The sequence below is a fragment of the Manis pentadactyla genome, chromosome 14 (genome assembly GCF_030020395.1).
Source record: "Manis pentadactyla isolate mManPen7 chromosome 14, mManPen7.hap1, whole genome shotgun sequence".
NCBI classification, from domain to species: Eukaryota; Metazoa; Chordata; class Mammalia; order Pholidota; family Manidae; genus Manis; species Manis pentadactyla.
In genome coordinates, this window is record NC_080032.1 from 66,611,087 (window position 1) to 66,634,773 (window position 23,687).

Below are 23,687 nucleotides of genomic sequence, written 5' to 3' on the forward strand. Positions count from 1 at the left end.
ATGTGTTTGTGAGCCTTTTTGCTTTCTTTGTACAGTTTATTTCTAGTTTAATGCCTTTGTGGTCTGAAAAGTTAGTTGGTAGGGTTTCAATCTTTTGGAATTTACTGAGGCTCTTTTTGTGTCCTAGTATGTGGTCTCTTCTGGAGAATGTTCCATGTGCACTTGAGAAGAATGTGTATCCTGTTGCTTTTGGATGTAGAGTTCTGTAGATGTCTATTAGGTCCATCTGTTCTAATGTGTTGTTCAGTACCTCTGTGTCCTTACTTATTTTCTTTCTGGTGGATCTGTCCTTTGGAGTGAGTGGTGTGTTGAAGTCTCCTAGAATGAATGCATCGCATTCTATTTCCTCCTTTAGTTCTATTAATATTTGTTTCAGGTATGTTGGTGCTCCTGTATTGGGTGCATATATATTTATAATGGTTATATCCTCTTGATGGACTGAGCCCTTTATCATTATGTAATGTCCTTCTTTGTCTTTTGTTACTTTCTTTATTTTGAAGTCTGTTTTGTCTGATACCAGAATTGCAACACCTGCTTTCTTCTCTCTGTTGTTTGCTTGAAATATCTTTCTCCATCCCTTGACTTTAAGTCTGTGCGTGTCTTTGGGTTTGAGGTGACTCTCTTGTAAGCAGCATATGGATGGATCTTGCTTTTTTATCCATTCTATTACTCTGTGTCTTTTGATTGGTGCATTCAGTCCATTTACATTTAGGGTGATTATTGAAAGGTATGAATTTATTGCCATTGCAGGCTTTAAGTTTGTGGTTACCAAAGGTTTAGGGTTAGCTTCTTTACTATCTTACTGTCTAACTTAACTTGCTTGTTGAGCTATTATAAACACAGTCTGATGATTCTTTATTTCTCTCCCTTCTTATTCCTCCTCCTCCCTTCTTCATATGTTGGGTGTTTTGTTGTGTGCTCTTTTTAGGAGTGCTCCCATCTAGAGCAGTCCCTGTAGGATGCCCTGTAGAGGTGGTTTGTGGGAGGCAAATTCCCTCAACTTTTGCTTGTTTGGGAATTGTTTAATCCCTCCTTCATATTTAAATGATATTCGTGCTGGATACAGTAGTCTTGGTTCGAGGCCCTTCTGTTTCATTGCATTAAGTATATCATGCCATTCTCTTCTGGCCTGTAGGGTTTCTGTTGAGAAGTGTGATGATAGCCTGATGGGTTTTCCTTTGTAGGTAACCTTTTTTTTCTCTCTGGCTGCCTGTAATACTTTGTCCTTGTCTTTCATCTTTGCCATTTTAATTATTATGTGTCTTGGTGTTGCCCTCCTTGGATCCCTTGTCATGGGAGTTCTGTGTACCACTGTGGTCTGAGAGGCCATTTCTTCCCCTAGTTTGGGGAAATTTTCAGCAATTATTTCTTCAAAGACATTTTCTATCCCCTTTTCTCTCTCTACTTCTTCTGGAATACCTATGATTCTTATGTTGTTCCTTTTCGATTGGTTACTCAGCTCTCTTAAAATTCTTTCATTCCTGGATATCCTTTTATCTCTCTTTGCATCAGCTTCTCTGCGTTCCTGTTCTCTGTTTTCTAGTCCATTAATGGTCTCTTGCATCTCGTCCATTCTGTTTTGAAGTCCTTCTAGAGCTTGTTTTATTTCTGAATTCTCCTTCCTTAGTTCTTGCATATTTCTCTGCAAGTCCATCAGCATGGTTATGACTTTTGTTTTGAATTCTTTTTCAGGAAGACTGGCTAAATCTATCTCCCCAGATTCCTTCTCAGGGGAAGATGTAGCAGATGCCGAAGCTGTCTGGGTTAGTCTTGTCTGGATCATTTTTTTTTGCCTTTTCATGTTGACAGGTGCTATTGACTGTCAGCTGGGAGGGCCAAAATTTTCACTTGCTACTGGCCTTTCTTTACTGGGACAACTGCGACCCCTAGTGGCTTGTGTTGGGTAATTGCGTGTAGAGTGGGTCTTTGTGTCTTGCCTGGACGGAAGGGAGAAATTTCCCTTTCTGTGGGCGGAATTTGTCTCAGGCTGCTTCTCTGCTTTCGCAGCACCCGGTGGGGTAATGGATGGGGGTGCTGCTTGACTGTTTGCCTCCGTGAGGGGTCTCAGAGCTGTTGCCCAGGGGGTTAGTGCACCCGGTTTTCCCTGTAATTTCCAGCTGCTGTACTGTGACCTGGGTTGTTTCCGTCAAGCTGTTAAGTCCCTGTCCCTTTAAGACTTTGAAAAAGCCCCCGCTTTTCTTTGTCACAGGGGCATCAGCTTCGGCACCCGCTCAGAGGTCTTACTCCCTGTTCCCCCAGTATCCAGGGTCCCCTGGGCACGTACTGTGTCTGCGCTCTGGCCCGGATGGCTGGGGCTGGGTGTTCAGCAGTCCTGTGCTCCGTCTCCCTCCCGCTCTGCCTATTCTTCTCCCGCCGGGAGCTGGGGGGAGGGGCGCTCAGGTCCCGCCGGGCCGGGGCTTGTATCTTACCCCTTTCACCAGTCGCTGGGTTCTCGCTGGTGTAGCTGCAGTCTGGCCACTGTCCTGCATCTTCTGTTCTCTCTTTTAGGGCTAGTTGTGTTTGTTGTATTTTCAAAAGTATATATGTTTTTGGGAGGAGATTCCCACTGTCCTACTCACGCCGCCATGTTGGCCCCGCCTCCTATTGGTTCTTCTTGTTTAAGTGATGCAGTTTTCTTCTATTCCTCTCAGGCTAAGATTATTAAGTATAAGAATATTTAAAATTTTTATTGTCTTTGCCATCATATTTCATGTGGACTTCATTTTATATGTGCTTGTTTTGGTCTCTGCTTTTTTAAGAGGCTTTCCCAAATACCTAGTGATCTTCATGAGGCTATTGATATTTGGGAGTAGGGTACTCAGTCATAGTGGGAGGTTCGTTGTATGGAACCATTGGACATCACTGTGGACATTTCAGCAGAGATTATTCATTTCCTCTTATTCTCAATATCTGTAGGTATTTTTTGCATGTTAGTTTTCTCAAAGAGAAATTCGCCATTATGCTTAGTTAAAAAGTCAGATAGAGATAGACAAATGCCATATAATCTCACGTACATGTGGAATCTTTAAACAAAATAACCAAAATTGAACTCATAGATAAAGAGAAGAGATTGGTGGTTGCCTGAGGTGGGGGTGCAAGTGGGCAAAAAGTGTGAAAGGGGTCAAAAGTACAAAGTTCCAGTTATAAAATAAATGTTGTACAGCATGGTGACTATAGTTAATAATATTGTATTGTGTTTTTGAAAGCTGCTAAAAGAGTACATCTTGAAATTTCTAATCACAAGAAAAAACATTTGTAAACATAGAAAACCCTAAAGGCTCCACCAAAAAATTATTAGAACGAACTAATAACTGAATTCAGCAAAGTTGCAGGATACAAAATTAATACACAGAAATATGTTGCATTCTTATATACCAACGAACTAGCAGAAAGAGAAATCATGAAAACAACTCCACTTACAATTGCATCATTAAGAATAAAATACCTAGGAATAAACTTAACCAATAAGGTGAAAGACCTGTACTCTGAAAACTGTAAGACAGTGATGAGAGAAATTAAGGAAGATATAAATAAATGGAAATCTATCCCATGCTCATGGATAGGAAAAATTAACATTGTCAAAATGGCTATCCTGCCTAAACAAATCTACAGATTCAATGCAATCCCTATAGAAATATCAACAGCATTTTTCAATGAACTAGAGAAAATAGTTCTGAAATTCATATGAAACCACGAAAGACCCCGAATAGCCAAAGCAATCCTGAGAAAGAAGAACAAAGCTGGGGGGATTATGCTCCTTGACTTCAAGCTCCACTACAAAGCTTTAGTAATAAAAACAGTTTGGTACTGGCACAAGAGCAGACCCATAGATCAATGGAACAGAATAGAGCCCAGATATAGACCAGACATACACGGTCAATTACTATATGATAAAGGAACCATGAAGATACAATGGGGAAAAGACAGCCTCTTCAACAACTGGTGCTGGCAAAACTGGACAGGTACATGCAAGATAATGAAACTGGGTTGTTGTTTAACTCCATATATAAAAGTAAACTCAGAATGGATCAAAGACCTAAATGTAAGACATATAACCATAAAACTCTTAGAAGAAAACAGGAAAAATATCTTGAATATAAGCATGAGCAACTTTTTCCTGGACACATGTCCTTGGGAAAGGGAAACATAATAAAAAATGAGCAGGTGGGGCTACATCAAGCTGAAAAGCTTCTGTACAGCAAAGGACACCATCAGCAGAACAAAAGGACATCCACAGTATAGGTGAATATACTTGTAAGTGACTCACCTGATAAGGGGTTAACATCCAAAATATATGAAGAACTCATATGCCTCAGCACCCAAAAAACAAATAACCTGATTAAAAAATGGGCTGAGGACCTGAACAGATGCTTCTCCAAAGAAGAAATACAAATGACCAACAGACACATGAAAAGGTGCTCCACATCACTAATCATCAGGGAAATGCAAACTAAAGCCACAATGAGATATCAACTCACACCAGGCAGGATGGCCACTATCCAAAAGACAAGAAATAGCAAATGCTGGTGAGGATGTGGAGAAATGGGAACCCTCCTACACTGTTGGTAGGAATGTAAATTGGTGCGACTGCTATGGAAAGAAGTATGGAGGTTCCTAAAAAACTAAAAATAGAAATACCATTCTATTTTTATGTTTTCTATTACTGGAATTACACAGTTATTTCACTTCTAGGAATTTACCTGAAGAAAACCAAATCCCTGCTTCAAAAAGATATATGCACCCCTATGTTCATTGCTGCATTATTTACAATAGCTAAGATATGGAAATAATCTAAGCATCCATCAAATGATGAATAGATACAGAAGTTGTGGTATATGTACACAATGGAATATTATTCAGCCATAAAAATAAAAGAAATCCTGCCATTTGCAACAACATGGATGGAGCTAGAGGTTATTATGCTCAGTGAAGTAAGCCAGGTAGAGAACAACACAAATACCATATAATTTCACTCATTTGTGGAATATAAAACAAAGCAAACAGAAGGAATAAACAGCAGTAGACTCATAGACACTGAGAAGTCACTAGTTGTCATCAAGGGGTAGGGGTTGGGGCAGTTGGGTGGGGAGAATGAGGGGGATAAAGGGGCACAATAATTTGCAATCACAATATAAGTTGGTCACGGGGACAGTAGTATAGCATAGAGAATATAGTCAATGATTCTGTAACATCTTTCTATGTTGATAGTAACTGCACTAGAGAGTGTGAGGATTTAATAATATGGGTAGTTGTTGAACAACTGTGTTGTACATTTGAAACAACATAAGATTGCATGTCAATACTTCAATTAAAAAAAGAGGAAAAAACATTTGTAACTATTTGTGGTGATGGATGTTAACTAGACTTATTGTGGTGATCATTTCACAATACCTACATATATTGAGTCATTTTGTTGTATACCTGATACTAACATAATATTACATCTTTAATTATACCTAAAAGAAAATAAATCAATTCTCCAGTTTTCTCTCTGGTTGCCTTAAGCCTGGCTGTTAAGGATCTTGAAGTTGATTAGGATATAGGTCAAAGGGGCTCTGTGATCATTATTCAGAATTTCAGTTAATTCCTCTGTTTTCAATGAAGTACTTCCTCCCTTAGCTTTCCTAAAAATTCCCAACTTGAATCCAGATTCCTTTGGTTCAGTCATGCTAGGGAATAAACTTCAATCTTCTACAGAGATGTAAGTTGTAGTTGTTCAAAGTGAAAGGATCTTAAGAAACCAAACTGTTCTTTATATGTATTTTCAACTAATCCTCCAGATTTTTCTGATATTTCCCCTCTATTGTATTAGTTTTCTCTTGCTGAACAACAAATCTTCATAAAATTAATGGTTTAAAACAGAGCTTACTTCTTACTTTGCTGTCTGTGCACCAGGAATCAGGGCATGGCTTAGGAATCAGGGCATGGCTCCCCTGCTTCAGACTCTCACAAGGCTGCAATCCAGGTGTTGGCTGTGGCTGTGGTCTTATCTGAGGCTCAAGTGGGGAAGGATCTGCTTCCAGGCTCACACGGTTGTTGGTGAATTTCAGTTCCTTGTTTGCTGTCAAACTGAGGGCTTCAGTTTCTTGTTGGCTACCAGCCAGAGGTGGCCTTCAGTTTCTTGCCAGAATGACTTTTCCCAACATGATATCTTATTTTCTCCAAGCCAACAATAGAGAAAAGTCTCTTCCAGCGAGACAGATGTTATAATTTCATGTAACATTATTACACTCATGTAATCACGTACATCCCAATATCTCTGCTGTATTCTGTGGGTTAGAAGCAAGTCATGGGTCCCACCCACGCACAAGGCATGGAGACTAAAACAAAGGGTTTGTGGGGGCCACCAAACAGTTTGTCCACCACACTGAACATTCAAGGCGCATAGCCTAATTCCTCAGCATCCAGGGCTCTATAGCCAAAGTTACTTGACATATTCCAAGATGCATGGATATTTCTCTCTTTTGTCTATTTCCTTCTAATCCTTTTTATACTACGAAAATTTTCAAAATAATGTTTAAATGGAGTTTGTGAAGAAACAGAAATAAATATTCCTGTTGAATATTACAAGTTAACTTGAAAGTCTCCTGAGTTTTAAGTAGCTTTTATTTGGAAATTAAAAAGAAAAATTCCTTTACATATATAGGAAAAACATAGACATATTGCTCTTATTGCTTGTTTAATTTTATTAAGGGGCAACTTAGTTTATATTATTAACTAATGAGTTTTCAAGCCCATATGATATATAATATGTATACATTTTATGTCATAAGATGTACGTATATATCTATATCTATATAGATAGACCAAATTTTATACACTTATATTTTATATATTTTATATATATACTTAAAATATTTAAAATATTTATTTTTGGTAGAAATATATACCAAAATATGTTCTGTTAAGTAAACATTGTGGTTTTTTGTATTAGTAGATTCATTTTCATGAAATGTTATATAAAGTTCATACATGGAATGTTCAGAAATTTAATGTAGATATTCACATAAAGTCAGTAACATTAATTTACATGAAATCTGTAAATACATTCTGATGATTTTATTAGCTAAAAGCTAACATTTATTGAGATCATTATGTTTTTCATACATTAGCTCATTTAAACCTCATAGCATCACAACAAATACAGGAGCTGGGGGCTATTTATTGATGAGAAAAAATGGTAATTTAACCAAAGTCCACAGAAGGATAGGAGTTGAGCAGAAATTTGATACCAGATTATTTGATGCAAAAGCCTGTAAACTCAATGGCTAAACTAAACTGTTTCTCCTGGAACTGGATCTTGAGATTAGAAGTCCTCCTCTCAAGGAGCTGATTTTTCTAGTGAATTAGACAAACCAATTACTAACAATTACTATATGAGGCAAAAAAAACTCTCCACCAGAGCATGCATAAGGAACTATTACAGCCTAGAAGTGCATCACAAAGAACACTTCAAACGAGGTGAGAACATTGAAGAACAAGTATTTCGTTTTATTAAGAAACAAAGCTGATAAGCAAGTGGTTGAATCTCACTGAAATGTGCCATAAAGGAGTACTTGCAGGATATACGGCAATTTGTATTAGGCTGGTTTGCCTCGTCATTCCAGACTTTCAAAAGACTTGATAAAAATAGAATCATACCGTTTGTAATCTTTCATGTCTAGCTTCTTTGTTCATCAGATTTTTTACCTGTTTGTACTGTTGTAAGTGTAATGAGTTTGACAGTATGGATGCACCACAATTTAACAGTGATGGACATCTGCATTGTTTCCAGTTTGAGGTTATTAAGAATAAAACTGCCATGAAATTTTTGTACCTTTCTTTGGATCCACATTTATTTCTATTAGTAAATGAGTGGAATTGGTGGGTCTTAGGTCTTCCTATGATTAGCCTCAGTAGACACAGCCAAACCAAAGTAGGTGTTACCAATTTATACTCCCTCTGAAAAGATATGAGACTTCCAACTGATACAAATCCTCACTAACATATGGTATTCTCAGTTTTCATTTTTGTTTATTAAAAAATTTTTTAAACATTGTAGTCAGCATGTAGTAACTCCTTTTAGCTTTAATTTCCATTTCTCTGATGACAAATTTGAGGGTTTTGATAAGCTAATTTGCCATTTCGATGTCCTTTCCATGAAATGCCTTTCCAGTCTTCTGCCCATTTAAAAATGTGAGTTGTCTGTCTTTGTGTTGATCTCTCAGTTATTTAAACTATAAACCTCCCAGACATTGCTAAGGGAATCCATGCTCCTATTGAGACACATCTTTAACATTCAGGGAGGCAGTTTAAACTTTTCTTATCTTTCACTTCCTGTTTGTGCAGCGTCTCAAGGTCAATCAGAGGTGAGAGCATAGGGTCTGTACATGCATTCAGCCCCAGCCATGCACACCGACATGATGTTTTTAATCACGAGGAATATGTTCCAAGTCCACATTTCAGAGTTCACTACAGCTTTCCCAAGCCCACAGAGAACAATATAAGTAAGTTATCAAAACCTATTGATGAGCAAGGTTTTTCCTTTCACGTTTTGGTCAGCTTTTTGTCTTCACTGTTTTCGTTGCTGCCATAAGAAGTGAAACAATTGTCCCTGATATTTTTGACAAACACCTGTATGAATTAGGGAAAGAGTAGATGGTTTTTAAAAAGTCTCATCTGAAGATACATAGGCAAGCCTTAGCAAGGGAGTGCAAGCTGGAGAAAAGGCAATGTTCTCTCCAAGGGGGCCCTGTGTGATTGGGGTTGCCATAAACTTTAAATGCCATTAAACCTGATATTCAGTTTTAAATATTCCATATTTTTATGTGCCAAAATATGGCATATTTTCCTAAACTGTCAAATTGCCTGGGTATAAATTTAGATCTGAAATTTAAAGTCCTTGGGCAAAGTGCTTAATTTCCTTGGACTCAGTTTCCTTATTTATAAAATGAGATTGTAATGACACCTAAGTCAAAGGGTTGTGGTGGAGATTAAATAAATTATTTATAGGTAAAGTATTTCATCTCTGACATATGGGAGCACTATATAATGTTGGCTATAACTATTGCTATCTTATTATTATCTTTATTCTAACAATATTGCCATTCAATACAGACTTTCATTATTTTTACACTTTTGGTGCCTCGGATAATACAGGGAGCAAGTGTCTGCAATCTTAGCGAAGAAGTATGGATGGAAGACTGAACCACAGGGAAGCAGGTATAAATTAGCAAAATGTGAGCAACAGAGCAGCCTGTAGCAGCAGATGAATGAGAGGTACTGTGCAACAAACACGTTTTTAGGCACCCCCCGAGAATTCTGAGAGTTATTCAGAAGAGATTTCTCTAAGGCAGGATGAAACTCAAGTACTTTCATTTGGGTATTCAAGAGAAGTCTGGATGATCATTCTGTAGGTAATACCAACCCTACCCGCACAGGACAACCTGAAAACTGCAAGATATTTTAAACCATATTAAAGGCATCAGTGGGATAACAAATTAGTGAAGAATAGCACAATGCAAATCCAAGAGAAAGATGAAACCCAGAAATAAGGGCTTTCCTGTAGAAGATTTTCAAAGACAGAAGCCAAGATGCTGAGCAGGGAATGGGCGGTCTTTGAGCTTCCGGCAGTCTCAGGAGCCAGGGTAATCCCAGTCCTCAAGCAGGGCCAGGGGACTGAAAAATCAATACATCTGCTTGGTTCACCAAAAAAAATGACACCCTGGGACAAGATTTTGCAACCTTGTGACTACTGACATTTTGAGTCACATTGTTCTTTGTTTCTGAGGGTTGCCCTGTACATTACACGATGTTCAGAAGCATCACTTAGGACCACCTTCTTGATGCCAGAGATGTGACCTTTGGAATTCCAGCCAACCTGGAATTTCCTGGTCAGTGCTAGGAGGTAGTTGGCTGATAGACCCCTTAAGAGAGTGACTTTGCCTGAAACGTGCATTCTTTGCTAATAATTTCCTTTTTTCTACCCCATCTGTGCCTTTAAAAATCTTCCATTTTAAGACAGCTCCTCAGAGCTCCTTTCTGCTTGCCCAATTGGTGAATCATCTCATAAAGCCAATTAGATCTTCAGATTTACTTAGTGACGAAACTCACTAAATTTTATGCATTAGTTTTGTGCAGTTTTTTTTGTATACTAATTATGTTTCAATAAATCTAGGAACCAAACCAAACCACGACAAAACACGGGTAATTACTATTTAGGCTGTAGGTAATTTTCTTAGTTTGCATTGTGAAGATTAGAGACCATGTCTCCGAAATAAAATATAGAAACTTGATCATATTTCCTATAAGCTTTAAACTGTGTTTTAACAGTGCTTAAAAAGGGAAAAAAAGCTACAATTGTTTCCAGCCTTAATATCTTCGAGACCAAGTAACAAAACAGAAAATCAAACTGCAGTGATTGTATCAAGCCACTAGATGACGCTGTAGTATGGGGTCGCCCACACAGTGTATAAGGGAACTTGATTTAGCATCGGGGCAATTCTTGGAGCAATTTCATTTTTAATATTTGTAATTGGTCACTAGAAAGTAAAGTTATACTTTAAATAATTAAATTATTTCTTTTGTGATGTTATATATGGGCTTATTTAAAACAGAAGTTTTTCTTATTAAAAGTAAAACAACTATTCATTATTCGAAAACTATGGAGAAACAGAGAAAATAAATATTACCTATACCTCTTACTAATCAGAAAAAAACATTGTGCTCACCTTTGTAGTTCTGTTTCTCTTTCTGCATAGAATAACACAACAGATATGTTTAATATTTAACAGGATGGGTACCTTATTAGGTATCTTATTTTAATTGGTTTAGCAATAGTTCTTGTGTTCTCCCATATTCATAACCATTCTTCTTCGTTATTTTTGTTTTCATTTTTGGCATATTACTTCATTATGTAGTAGAATAAACTTATTTAATCAAATCCTTAGTTTTGGAATATTAAGTGGCTTCTGATTTATCACTACTTAAAATAGCCCCTTGATGGACATTTTTGTGATTATGTCTGGAACATTCAAGATTATTCCTTTAAAGTTCTCCCCTCCACCTCCAGAACAAAAACAAAAATGGTCACATCAAAGGAAAGATATGAATATTTTTAAAGTTTTTGCTAAGTATTTTTAAAATGTTTTCCAAAATTTAGATCAATTTATATGATCACCAGCAGTCTTTATGGCCATATATTTTCCAAAATGTTTTCTAGAATTCTATTAGCCTTTTAATCTCTGTTATGATAGATTTTCAGGTGTGAAAACCTAACCAAAATTATGAAAATTGAGAACAAGCTCAGGAAGCCCATTTCTATATTAGTATTATAAAAATTTTGAATCAGCTAAATATTAACAATAGAATATAGCATTTCAGTGGCCTTTTAAAAAAATACTTTTAATTTTATTGAATCTCTATCATTATGAGAAATAAGCAGGTAAACAAACTCTTATTCCCCTTTCCAGAAGAAGAAATCAAAGTTATGTTGGAAAAGCCAAATAAAACACATATAACTGATAGTTATTTTCAGCACATATTAATATAATTAGTTGAGGTGAATATAGCCAATTGATTTAGTGGTTAAAAAATTAGTCATAAGTTTGAATACAGGAGCAAATAAAGTAGCGTATCTGTAACATTCTTCCATAGCACCCTACTGTAGCCTTCTTCACCACCACGAGGTAATTGCTTACTGTTTGTCTTACAAAAAGACCATAAATTCCACAAGGCTCCTTGTCATGCTAAATTTGCTTAGTGACTAATTCTCTAGTCAACTACTACAGTAACAGATCTTAACAATCACTCATTGAGTAAATTTTTTTTAAAGCCCCTCAAAACAAAAAAAAATAGGCTATGTAAAAATAGATGTGTTATGGAAAACTACAGCTTTATGCCCAAACTGGAAATTTGATGAGCTAGTGTTCCCATTTATCACAAACATTACTAAAATTTAATACATCTTTGGGGTTCACTTTGAACCAGGAACTGTTCTAAGTCCATTTTCATGTATTCATTAATTTAATTTCTAGCTAACTTTAAATAACTTTCTAATTCTAACTAAATAACTAGTCAAGCAGTAAGTGGCAGAGACAAATTCAGGCACTATTTCTTCCATTCTCTGTCTCTTAACAGTCACACTTTCCACCTACACATTTCATAGCTCGTGAATCATGAGACAGTATTTTCTAATGTGACTCAGGAGTATATTGTTGTTAATGATAAGGTAGTAGAGTTGGAGGCCATTTATTCCATTTTACAGTTGTGGGAACTGAGAGATACTAATATTAAGAAACCCCTATATTATGTATTACAAAGCAATGTCTGGAATCCACATTTCTTTTCAATATGCCATAATAGTGAGAACAGTTTAAAGATACCACATATTCATGTATTTCCAACTTTCAGAGAAGGAAACATTGTGAAGTATATTCATAAAACAATTTTGAAAGTAGTAGAATTTTTCCTGAGATATCTCATGAAGATTATATAATGCCTTATTTATATTTAATGAATTACTGTATGTAAATAACTAAACATGTACAGCATTTCAGAATTGAATAAGGTGCTTTCAGAGCATCAGTTATAGGGACTAATTAGTCTCTTTTGCAGAGGACAAGCTTATAAACAGGCCCTTGCAAAAGGACTTCTAGGTGTCTCCCGATTGTGCTGTATGAGGGAGATAAACAATAACAGAAAGGAAGAAAATAATACAGTAAAAAATTTTTAAATGACACAAATTCATCACAAGTCAGTTCGAATGTTTACTGAGCATCTGCTATACACAGAAAAATGGATTCGACTCTTTTGGAAACACACATATGAAAACAATTCAGTAAGTACAAGCCATGTTATAAAGCTAAGGTTTTACTACAGATAATGTTTTTATAGTATTCTGTTTTTTCTAATACGACACACAATTTTTAGTGTATTTTGAAGGACTTAATACTCCTTAGAAACTGTTTTGTTAATTCCACTTTTATTTGAACAAACATAAAAGCAGCTTATAATTGCACTGAATACAAAAGACGAACACATAAACATACTTTATTGCACTTAGAAAATACTTCACGTGAAGTATTGCACATGATAGAATTAATTAGAAAAGGCATAAGTTTATTATCAAATAAGACTTGTATTATTCCAGTTTTGAAAAATACAAAATTTTTCCTGATAGGGATTTGCTACATCACATACTGCATATTTTCCAATACTTTGGTCTGTTTTGCAAATATTCCTCATATTCTTTGCTTTTGTCTTTATCTCTGTAAAATGCTGTATATAAAGTTTTAAAGGCAATGAGTTATGTACCTTTGAGGGAGATGAGCCTACATAGAAGAAGAAAAACAAAAAGCCCATAAATAGATGATCATCCCACTCTTTTAGAGAAAAAAAATGACAAGCAACTTGGTGAACTTCTCTAAAAAGAGAGAAATTTTACAAAGCTTAGTTTCATAAGCATTTGTTCACTTGTAAATGTTCTCTGAGTTTAAAAAAATGCACTTAGCCTAAGTATCTGTGTTACTAGTTAAAGATCCCTATAATCACATTCAGTCTTTAATACCACCATCAAATTCCTTCAAATAGTGCAAATGCATGAAGGACACTCAGTGTCAGCAGTCATTCAACAATAAATAATAATTCTAAACCTAGTTATTTTATTATTTCTGAATTTTAAAAATATATAAAGTGCATCCCAAAGGTTTAAAGTCCTTCTTCTCCTTCTTGGACATAATTATCAGTTAACCTGTGATGTTTCCAGCTCCTGGCAGGAGTCTTCCTCAATGCAGAAATTCCTGGAATTTTTCTCCCTTTTTTCCATAGTCCTTTTTGGAAGAAGATTTTCAAAGTAAATACAAAGTTTTTTCACAAAGCTTAATGGGAAACTTCTGACCATAGAGCAACCACCCATCGACACCAATTTCCTTGAGTTCCACGATATAATGGTCTATAAGCAAATGATTCTCCATTATTTGTAGGATTTGCTACATATCCAGTGTAAATCCTTTTCACATTCTGCACTGCTGACCTCTGTGCTATTCAGAGATGCACAGCTCTCTGATCCTATAAGGTTGAACCTGTCAAATAACAAGAAAACTTAGAATTACTTTCAGTTCATCATTTCCGCTCAGTTACATGAGAGTACACTTTGTGGTGGTGGTGGCCTGTTTTCTGTTTTGTTTGTCTTTTTGTTTTTTTTTTTCACTTAGTAGGAATGCATGAGGCCAGCTGGCCAGTCAAATGATCATAGACTATTCTGTAGAGACAGTAGAACAGAACTGAAAGGAAGGATATGTGGATTGAGAGTAAAGAACTCCATTTATCTAGCTGGCATACCACCAGAGGAGTGACTCTTGATCATTTGTGACTTTACGAACACTTCAAGAAACAATTGCCAGGAAGCATAACCATTCAAGCATGATGCATGTTAGTGCATACAATTTTGAGGGGTTTAGGCCCCTGACACCCCTCTGTGGAAATGTTCTAAGACACATATGGCATTTGTCATAAGACTCTTTTTCTGGAGATTTGCGTTTATTCTCCATAACTGTAATTATCATAAAATTACAGATAGCCAAAAAATTTTCAACTCCAAATTTTCAGATGGTAAGGACTAACGCTAAACTTATGAAATGTCCTTTGAACTTCAAAATGTAGTTTAATTATAGGTAATGAAAATAAAATTAGCATCTTTAATTCTGGGGCAAGTTTTCTTTCAGGTCCATAGAAGCTCCTAATTAGGTATTGAAAGTACTGTTCTTTATTCTGGTGGAGATGAAGATGGGGAGAGGGGGAGGAAATTATTTCCCAAAACTCGCTCATCAGTAAAATATAAATATAAGTTGGAAATGTTGGGCTTTTTTGCCTCATCATCATTATTCCTGGAATATCTCTGAGCCTATTACTCACACTAGAATTTACTGAGATCCAATTACTAGAAGCTTTTATTGCATGAATTCCAAGTAGACACAAAGAGAAAGTGAGAATATTAAAGCTCTTCTTAATGTCACAGAGTGTAAGCATACAGAAGAGATTTATCTGCTCATAAAGGACACAACCTTCATGTACAACAGTGCTTTGAAGGAAAACTGTTTTCCTGAGCTGCCAACCTGGGGAGGATGAAGAGACATTTTGAAACTTACCAGTTGTTAAATTCTTTGCCATTTGACCATTTCCATGTCTGACCAGCTTCATTTTTCAGTCCAATCCAGTGTCCAGCTCTACCCACATACCGTTTTAAAAAAGTCTTGGAGAAAGCACAGAGGTACTTGTTAGATAGCCCCTCTGGGCAAGTAATACAACCTGTTGCTCAAAACTCCAATTTCAGGCATGATAGCTAAGCTGATCATTTATTAGTTCGAATGGCAGGGGCTCACTTGGATTTCTGGCCTGTGATGCTAAGCAATCAAATCAAATTTACAAGACCAAATTGAACCCTCATTTTGACCTCAGACTGATCACATGGCTTTCCCATCACTAAATTTTCTCACAGGGGAAATAGTTACAATGTCTTCACTTAGAAGGAAACAGAAGGAAACCACAGTTTAGCTAGATAATATAAAATAGCAATATTTTATGAAATAATTTTTGAATAATTTCTTACCAAGTCCTTCTCAGAATCAATGAGAGCAAGAGTAGCACCATGTTTGGAGCAAAAATTTTGGGCCAAGGTCCAGTTCTTCATCACACTGGAAATGAAGTAGCATTTCTTCTGATATCCAATCCAGTCATCTGAGCATGAAGAAACATAGCTATTTGATAGCACTGAGGACATATACTGGCCAGGACAATTGTATTGGCCCTCTGTGAACAGGAAAGTGGTTCGTTTTAGCAACAAAAGAAACTAAATACCCACAGACTGCAAAACTAGTTCAGGGGATGCTGTGTGAGGTGATAAAGTAAAGATGAAAGAAAGAAGGGGAATTCTAAGAAGAGTAAGAAGGCAGGTTCTCACCTTATCTGACCTCCAGTTATGCTAATCATCATTACACACGGAACAAGAAGTAAGAGGATGTCTTTGTGGCTATAATGTCATAATGTGGCAGGAAAGTAAAAAAAATCTTGAAAATAAGTCTTTGGTCTAGAAAGGGTAAAGTGAATATAAAGCCAAAGTAACGCTGTGAATCTGCATGCAGAGATGGAGGATTTTGAAGATGTAGTAGATGTAATACTATGTTGGGAGAAGGAGATAATAATTTGCAAGGAAGTAATTCAAAATATGGAAAGATTGTGGCTGGGATGTTTTATAAAATCATAAAATTTTGTTTGTAAAAGACACAAATGTATCTTGGCATAGCTGTGTGTTTTGAATACCATATTACAATTGACTCTCTGATACATCTAGCTTCTGGATATATTCTTAATTATCTGTAATGACCATTCTGTGACCTTTGAGAAAAATGACAAAAGATTGACCAATTCCTGGTTAATCTATGACATAGGTATTATTTTTCCCATCAACAGTGAATGTGAAACATATTTTTCCCTAGCTAAATGTGTATTTATATACAATCTAAATCAGACCCTTTCATTCCAGATTTAAACATCTGCTCAAGTGTAATTTTCTCCCACAGTAATGTATAAATCATAGGGGCTTTTAATACTTATAAAGAAGCTCTAGAAAACTCAAAAAAAGATTGTATTAAGTATCCAAGGAATTTTCTGATTAATTAGACCAAGTAATTCTTGTTGATTTCAACTGGGAATGAATACTTGGAGCTAAGAAAGACAGTTCATGAATGCAGACTCACCTGATAAAGCAACGAGAGCTATGATTAAAGAGACGATGATGACCACAGTGAGCACAGCACATGGGATGGGAACTTGAAGGGATCCTTCATGATGTGTTGCAAAATGAGGGCTGGACATGTTACCTGAAGAGAGAAAGCTGGTGATGAATTCAAGCTGACTATAGAGGTAAGATAAGGTCATCTGTTATTCTCTTGAGGCATTTAAATTAGAAAAGTAGATATATGTATCCTTATCTTACATGAGATGGAGAAGTTAATTTTCTCCAAATTTTGAGTGAATTTGGGTAGTTTCTTTTTGGCTAGAAATAAAATAATCCAAGGCATAAGATGAGACCATAAAATATCTTCCTAATATATGTACTTAGTACCTATGAAAATTCTAAGTATATCTGATTGTTTTAACCACAGTGAGAGCATTTGTTAAATACCTGAATACCCTGGAAGGCATATAAATAGAACATCTAAACCACAATCCTTTAACCTCTCTGTAGTTACTGCTTAGGAGAGATAATGTGAATGTGTGTACATGTGGATAATGCAATAAAAATATTGAATCAATATATAAATATCTACAACTAACATGACAAAATAAAAGAAGATTGGTAGTATTCTTCGGTGAAGGTGGTGCAGACATGAAGCAACTGAAATTTTGCATATGACTAATGGAAGAGTAAAATGGAAAAATACTTTGGAAAACTGCTTATTACACAATTAAGTTTAAGGCTACTCTATATATTTTCTCAGGAGAAATGAAAGTATGTCTTCAAAATGCTTTGTTCATGAATATTCATAGCAGCTTTCTTCTTAAGAGACAAATCCTAGAAGTTATCGAAATATCCATCAATAGGAAAATGGATAAACAAGTTATAGTATATCCATATAAGGAATTCTACTCAGCAATTAAAAAAAGAACAACTGATACAATCAACAAAATGGATGAATCTCAAAAAAAAATGTTGAGTCAAAAAATCCAGCTACAATTATATACTGCATATTTCCATTTATATGACATTCAAGAATAACCAAACTAACTATGTGACAGAAATCAGAAACGTGGCTCTGTTATGTGTGTAAGGAAGGTAATCTGCCTGGGAAAGAACATAGGGGAACTTTTTAAGGTGACAGAAAATTGCAAATGTTGATTAGAATTATAGTTACAACTCATTAAGCTGTACACTTAATCTGTGCATCCACTGAATGTAAATTATACCTTAATTTAAAATGATGTGGGAATGAACAGTAAAATATTTGCATTTTCCAAGACAAGTTAAAATAATAGAAACATAATAGTATTATAGACTAAATATTTGATAGAACTTGTTTTTCTCATTTACCCTCTGTATAATGGTGAAACACAGTAAGAATTTGATTTTACCAATAAGAAATATTTTTATGGAAGGATTTAGAATATGAATATGATATGAATGATGATTCTTTGTTACCAAAAAAAACACCTCAAACCAAAAATAGAAGGTTATTTGTTCTAGATTATAAATAATTGAGAAAGGTGAGGTGGTTCGTAACTCAGAGTTTGAATTTGATATTAGAATGAGCTGCCAGGATTTTTAAAATGTGGTCTTACAAGAAATATACGGCTCCCTGTTATGTTCTCAAAACCTGCGATGTAAAATGGCTACCTGAACGGCATTAAAATTCACCATGAAAATAGTCTTAAAATGCAAAAATGTCCTGTTTTTCAGCATGGATGAGTTTCAAAATTAAAAGGATGTCTATAGAGTACATGTCTTGATATTCACATGTTCTTTTTCCTTAAAACATTTCGCTTAAGTTAAACCAGACAAAGAGATGTTCCTTTTGCGTGCTTCATCATGTGCTGGATGTCAACATCAGCATTTGCTCCTTCCGGGGATTGTTTTTCCAAGTGCAGACCTATATCCAGATTTCCTAAGAGAAGCTGTACTTCACTCCCGTCTAGCTCTGTTTCTCTCAGCTTCTCAAAGCAAATCTTCCTTTTGTCACTGGTGTAGAAGTATCACCAGAAGCGGCCACAGGTAGGGTAGCAAGCCAAGTTCTCTGTCTAGTTTCACTTCTCACAATGTGGGAGACATTCATATTGCTGAGACCCAACGCAGCAACACCTCTGATTCCTCGGCACGTACGAGCTCTTCCAAGTAGCTCATGGACTCCAGAGTCTATTGGTTTATCCAGTAGGTAGACTATGGAGGCGATTCTCAGATTGTACATCAAGCCCACTAGTGAGGGCTGCTGTTACAATTTTATTTATCACCTATGTGACAAAACACTCCCCAACATCATGCTGCTTATGGGCCCTGTCCATCAATGGAGAGATTGAAAATAAACCTACTATTCATATTGAGTCACCAAGGGTGATGCCCAATGACTGTTCATACTAATGAAGGGCAGCATAAACTAAACATTCAAAAAGAAATTGGATTGTCTCAGGAAAAGTGAAGAATCCCTGAATTCAGTCCTCTTCTTCCACCTGTGCTATTTACTGAGTAGTTTCATCATTATGTACATTTTTCTTTTAGGAGGCTCAACTGGGCCAAACACATGGTTACCTAGTTACCAAAAATGTGTGTGGCTTGCACTTGTTACCCACACTTGATCTGTGTTGTTAAGAGAAAGATGGTTTATCAGAAGTAATTGATGCCTTTCTAATGTAAACCAGTCTAGGAGACACACAGGAAAGAATCCCTTCCTCTAGATTGTTTCAGATCTGCTGTTCATAACACGTCCCTTTATTACTGGATAGCTTTGCATACAAGTAAACTCTACTTCCTAAGTGCTAGTATTTTGGAGCACCGCACTAATTAGAGAGGAAGAGGGATAAAAAAGAAAGTCTCACAGAAACAAGTTATAGGAAAAAATGGGAGAATTTTGGTAATCGGAAATAGAATAGGCCTGGGAGCAGAACAGACAAACAGAAGAGAGGTAAAGTACATAGTATGAGTTTATAGCTAAGATGATCATATTTCAATGAGAATATTTCAATGAGAAACAAAAGAAAGTGTCTGATTCATGTAGAATCGGGAGCCAGGGATTGGAAGCATACAATAGAATGAAATGGAGGGAAAGGAGTGTAACAAAGACTACAGAGCAGAAGGTTGCGTTTTCAAGAATTCTTACATGACCTTCTCCTAACAAATTACCATTGGACACTGTAAATGTTCAGATTCTTATATGACTCTTCTCTCGATTAGAAACCTTCATTTCCTGCAGCTGAAGGCTGCTGTTATGAGAACAAGAGATGGGCACAGAGAAAGCTCACAAAGCTACAAAGTGATGGCAATCAAGAGCATAATCTTTATAGGGAAGCAATGTCTGTGCAGAGTGTGGACATGGGGTCTGGACAGATGGATATGGGGAAATGACAGAGAGCACACTGGGCCCATGAGGGGGGTTTTCTAATTAAATCTGAAAAATTAAGATGATATGAACTGAAACAAAGAAACAGATCGTAAAAGATCTTCTGAAATTCGCTTTGTAGTTTCCTCCCAAGTCTCAGGTATCTTATCCTCTCACAGAGAAAGAAATACATACTTCTTCTCATTGTCTCCTTTGTCTGGACTGAAATTGAATGTGACTAAGTCCTTCAAAAGAGAAAGCCTCATTTTGTTCCCTAAGTACTATCAGAGAGACAGACAGGCACACAGACAGTTACTGCCAGTATGTAAGAAATAAGGTCTGACTTACTTTGTTGTCCTCTCTCCAGATGCAAGGAGCTGTTCTCTGTTATGGAACAACCTTCAGAACTCATCTTTATTCTAGTCAAGATCCACTGGTTAAGCCCAGGTTCCCAGGTTAAGCCAGTCCACAGGGAAACTCTTTGCTGGAGCTCTTATTCAGTCAGTCTCTGGGTCTCTGAGATACCGTGGCATTTATATTCAGTGATCTTGTCTCCGCCCCCTTCTTGTTTCCTAATCACTCGACAAAGATTCTCTTTAATTTATGCTCCGGTGGCCCAGACAACGTACAACATGTTGTTGTGGTGAGCTGTGGGTTTTCCCTGCTGTCTGAAATGTGCTTTCTCACAACGACAGGTGTAGCACGAAGAGACAAGTGGGTTTTTCCCAGAATCTGAGACATCCTTCCTTAAATTTGTAGAAAACACAAATACTTTAGGAGACACCATAATAAGAATTAAAAGTTAAGGGTTTTTTTCTTTGAGATGGAAATAATTTAAAGACTAATATTTCTTGGAATCCCATTTATCCATTTATGCAACAACTAATATTTTTCAACAGCCAATATAATATGACACTATTTTGAGCTAGAGGATTTATTGTTGAATAAGAATTTTAAGATCTCTATCCTCGTGGATATCTCTCTAGTCCAGAAAAGTTTTACTTAGGAAGTTCTGAAGTGGCTTCCAGAAATGTATCATTCACTTCTTCCCTGGGACCTAGTTCTTTTAAGGTATCAGTTAGTAAGTAGCTGCTTTAATGCAGGAAATAGAAACATTGTGGTCTGGAACTTCCTTTCTATGTTCTAAAATTATTTATCTTAAATTACCTGTTTCATTTACCTCCTGTTAATTTCTTGTCTTATTTTACTGTCATTTAGAATATCCTTACTTCCCACCAATAATATATTATTCTCCTATTTTTTCCCTATCTGCTGGATTATTCTTTTCATACATCTGAGGCTTTAGACATCTGGAGTATGACTACTATAAAAATGTATTGCCATGGTATCAGTATTATACAGATAATGTTATTAAGATCAATACAAAAAATGCAGAATGTCTATGCATGGTGATTTAAGGAGGGGATGAAAATATCACCATGGTTAATCATCTTGGTGTCAAAAATACTATCATTAATGTCACTTCTTTAAAGACATTCTGTTTTCAGAATAAAGCCTTTGTGAAAATGTTATGCTTAGGTAAGTTGGAAATTATCATGTTGTGTAAATTAGTTAGGCCAGCCTAGTTATTTGTTTTCCAATACATGAAGAATACATGTTGCTTCTAAAGGCTCTCTTTGTTTCCATTGTGTTTTTCAGTCAATTCCTTAGTATATTTGCCACACAGGAGCTAAAGGGTTTGTTTTATAATTAAGCCATATCATTTTGGCAAGAGGTTCAACTTTCCCCCCTCCTACCCTCAAAGGCTTTTTACTGAAATGACCATGAATTTGAAATAAAGCCCAATTAACTGCTTATAGCTAAAGAAGTCCATGATCTGGCTCCTGGCTCTCTCTCTTACCATTTTCATTAGCCACTGCCTTTTCCAACAGTAGACTCTTTGCTGTTTCACAAAAATATCAAGCATACTCCCACCACTGCTCTTTGCATTTTCTCCGGAAGGTTCTTCCTCCATCTACTTGCAAACCTTGCTCCTCCTTTAATTCAGTTCACTCACTCTTCAACTGTGATTTGCCCACTTGCCTTCTATATGTTAGATGGAACCTCACCCTCCGTGCCTCCACAGCCCCTTTATCTTTCTTTATGTCTCTTGCCAGTATCTGATATTATATCACCATTTATCATGCACTTTCCTTACAAGACTGTAAGCAGCTTGGGGGCAAGGTCTTTTCCTGAGTTGTCCCTTCTGTGTTTCTCCTACTTGACATAGTAACTGGAAACTATGTTCTCGGTGCATACAGTGTATACTTGTTGAGTGAGTGAATGCATAAATATGAATTAATAAAAGAATATGTATAAAACATGAAAGTTCCAAAATACAGAGTACTCCTCAGAGAGATGTGTGGAATTGTAGAAGTGAGAAATGTGACTTTAGACTGTTGCTGGATATCAAATGCACACTTGAATACTGATGAGGAATGATCACAGAGGAGTTGGGTTTGGTGCTAAAGAGTATAGCTAATGACTTTGCTAATTTATGTGGGTTAAAGCAACTTACATCTTTCATTGATCCTCCTAGAGTTGGGAGAGCTGGGTTAATAGCCACACACACCCATGTTATGAAGAATACATGAGATAATACCACTATAATAAATATGCAACATTATTTGAACTTTTCCAAGTGTGTGGGGTATCAATAGAGAGAAAGACAATATCCTTATACACACTGATAATCCTTGCCCTCTGATTTTTCTGCATGGAAAACACGACTTTTCAACAACCGATTGACTAACATGGGAATCATGATCCAATTATGCCATCTACAAATGTATCTTTCCCCCTCTGATGATTCTCATAAAAGTGTGAAAATCTAATTGTCTTAGTTGGATACCAACTGTCTTTGAAATTTGAGTGTTCTAGAACAGTTAGGCCAATTCACATTGTGAGAAAAGTATAGGTGTTACAGACAAATAATCATCTCCTACAATTTTCCTCTTACTCCCTATGGGTAAGCTATGCTGACCTTGAGAAACTAAACTCGTTTTCATTAATAGGGTATGTTCTTGCTCTTGTTCTCTCTGCTCTCAGATTTTTCATGGCTAATTCTTTCTTCTCAGTTATATTTACCTCACATGTCACCTCTTCAATCAGACCTCTCACCACCTGTATAAATGAGTTCCTATCAGTCACAATATATTACCTCACTCTCTCTTTTTTTTTGTTTACAGAATATCTCATCTGAAATTTTGTAGTTCACTTATTTTATATATTATTTAAAAATCAGCATTGCTTATTTCCCTTACTACGAAGTAAGTAAGGGCTTTAAGAGCAGGAACATGGCTGATTTATTCAACAATGAATCTCTGGTACCTATTATAGGGCCTAGACCACAAAAGTTCAACAAATACTTTTTGGGTGAATACATGAAAGAATATATGTGAAACTTAACTTAAGTATTTGTTAACTGTGCAACTCCAGGGAACTTACACAACTGCACTGAACTTTGGCTTTGCCATCTGTAAAATGAAAATCATATCTAACCTATAAGGTTTTGGGGAAGAAAACATTATCAGTTAGAAAATCAGTTTTCTACCGCAGTGTTTGGCGTATATTAGGCATTTAATGATAAAGAAAGGAATAACAGTTTGATATGAATCCCAAAAA

At 36.2% G+C, this 23,687-nt stretch overlaps 1 protein-coding gene across 2 annotated transcripts; it reads right to left on the bottom strand.

Annotated features, from left to right (window-relative positions):
- Positions 1 to 12,740: 12,740 nt before the first annotated feature.
- CD69 (CD69 molecule) lies at positions 12,741 to 20,602 on the bottom strand. 2 transcript variants are annotated; one of them, XM_036909892.2, is made up of 5 exons: positions 20,412 to 20,602; positions 16,734 to 16,856; positions 15,587 to 15,714; positions 15,126 to 15,229; positions 12,741 to 14,060 (listed from the first exon to the last, which is right to left on the bottom strand). In XM_036909892.2, exons 1-5 carry the CDS (start codon positions 20,473 to 20,475, stop codon positions 13,952 to 13,954), a joined length of 528 nt encoding a protein of 175 aa, XP_036765787.2. In that variant the 5' UTR covers positions 20,476 to 20,602; the 3' UTR covers positions 12,741 to 13,951. The 2 variants fall into 2 exon arrangements, with proteins under 2 accessions (XP_036765787.2, XP_036765786.2); XM_036909891.2 differs by having other exon boundaries at positions 12,744 to 14,060; positions 15,587 to 15,786; positions 20,412 to 20,591.
- Positions 20,603 to 23,687: the final 3,085 nt, after the last annotated feature.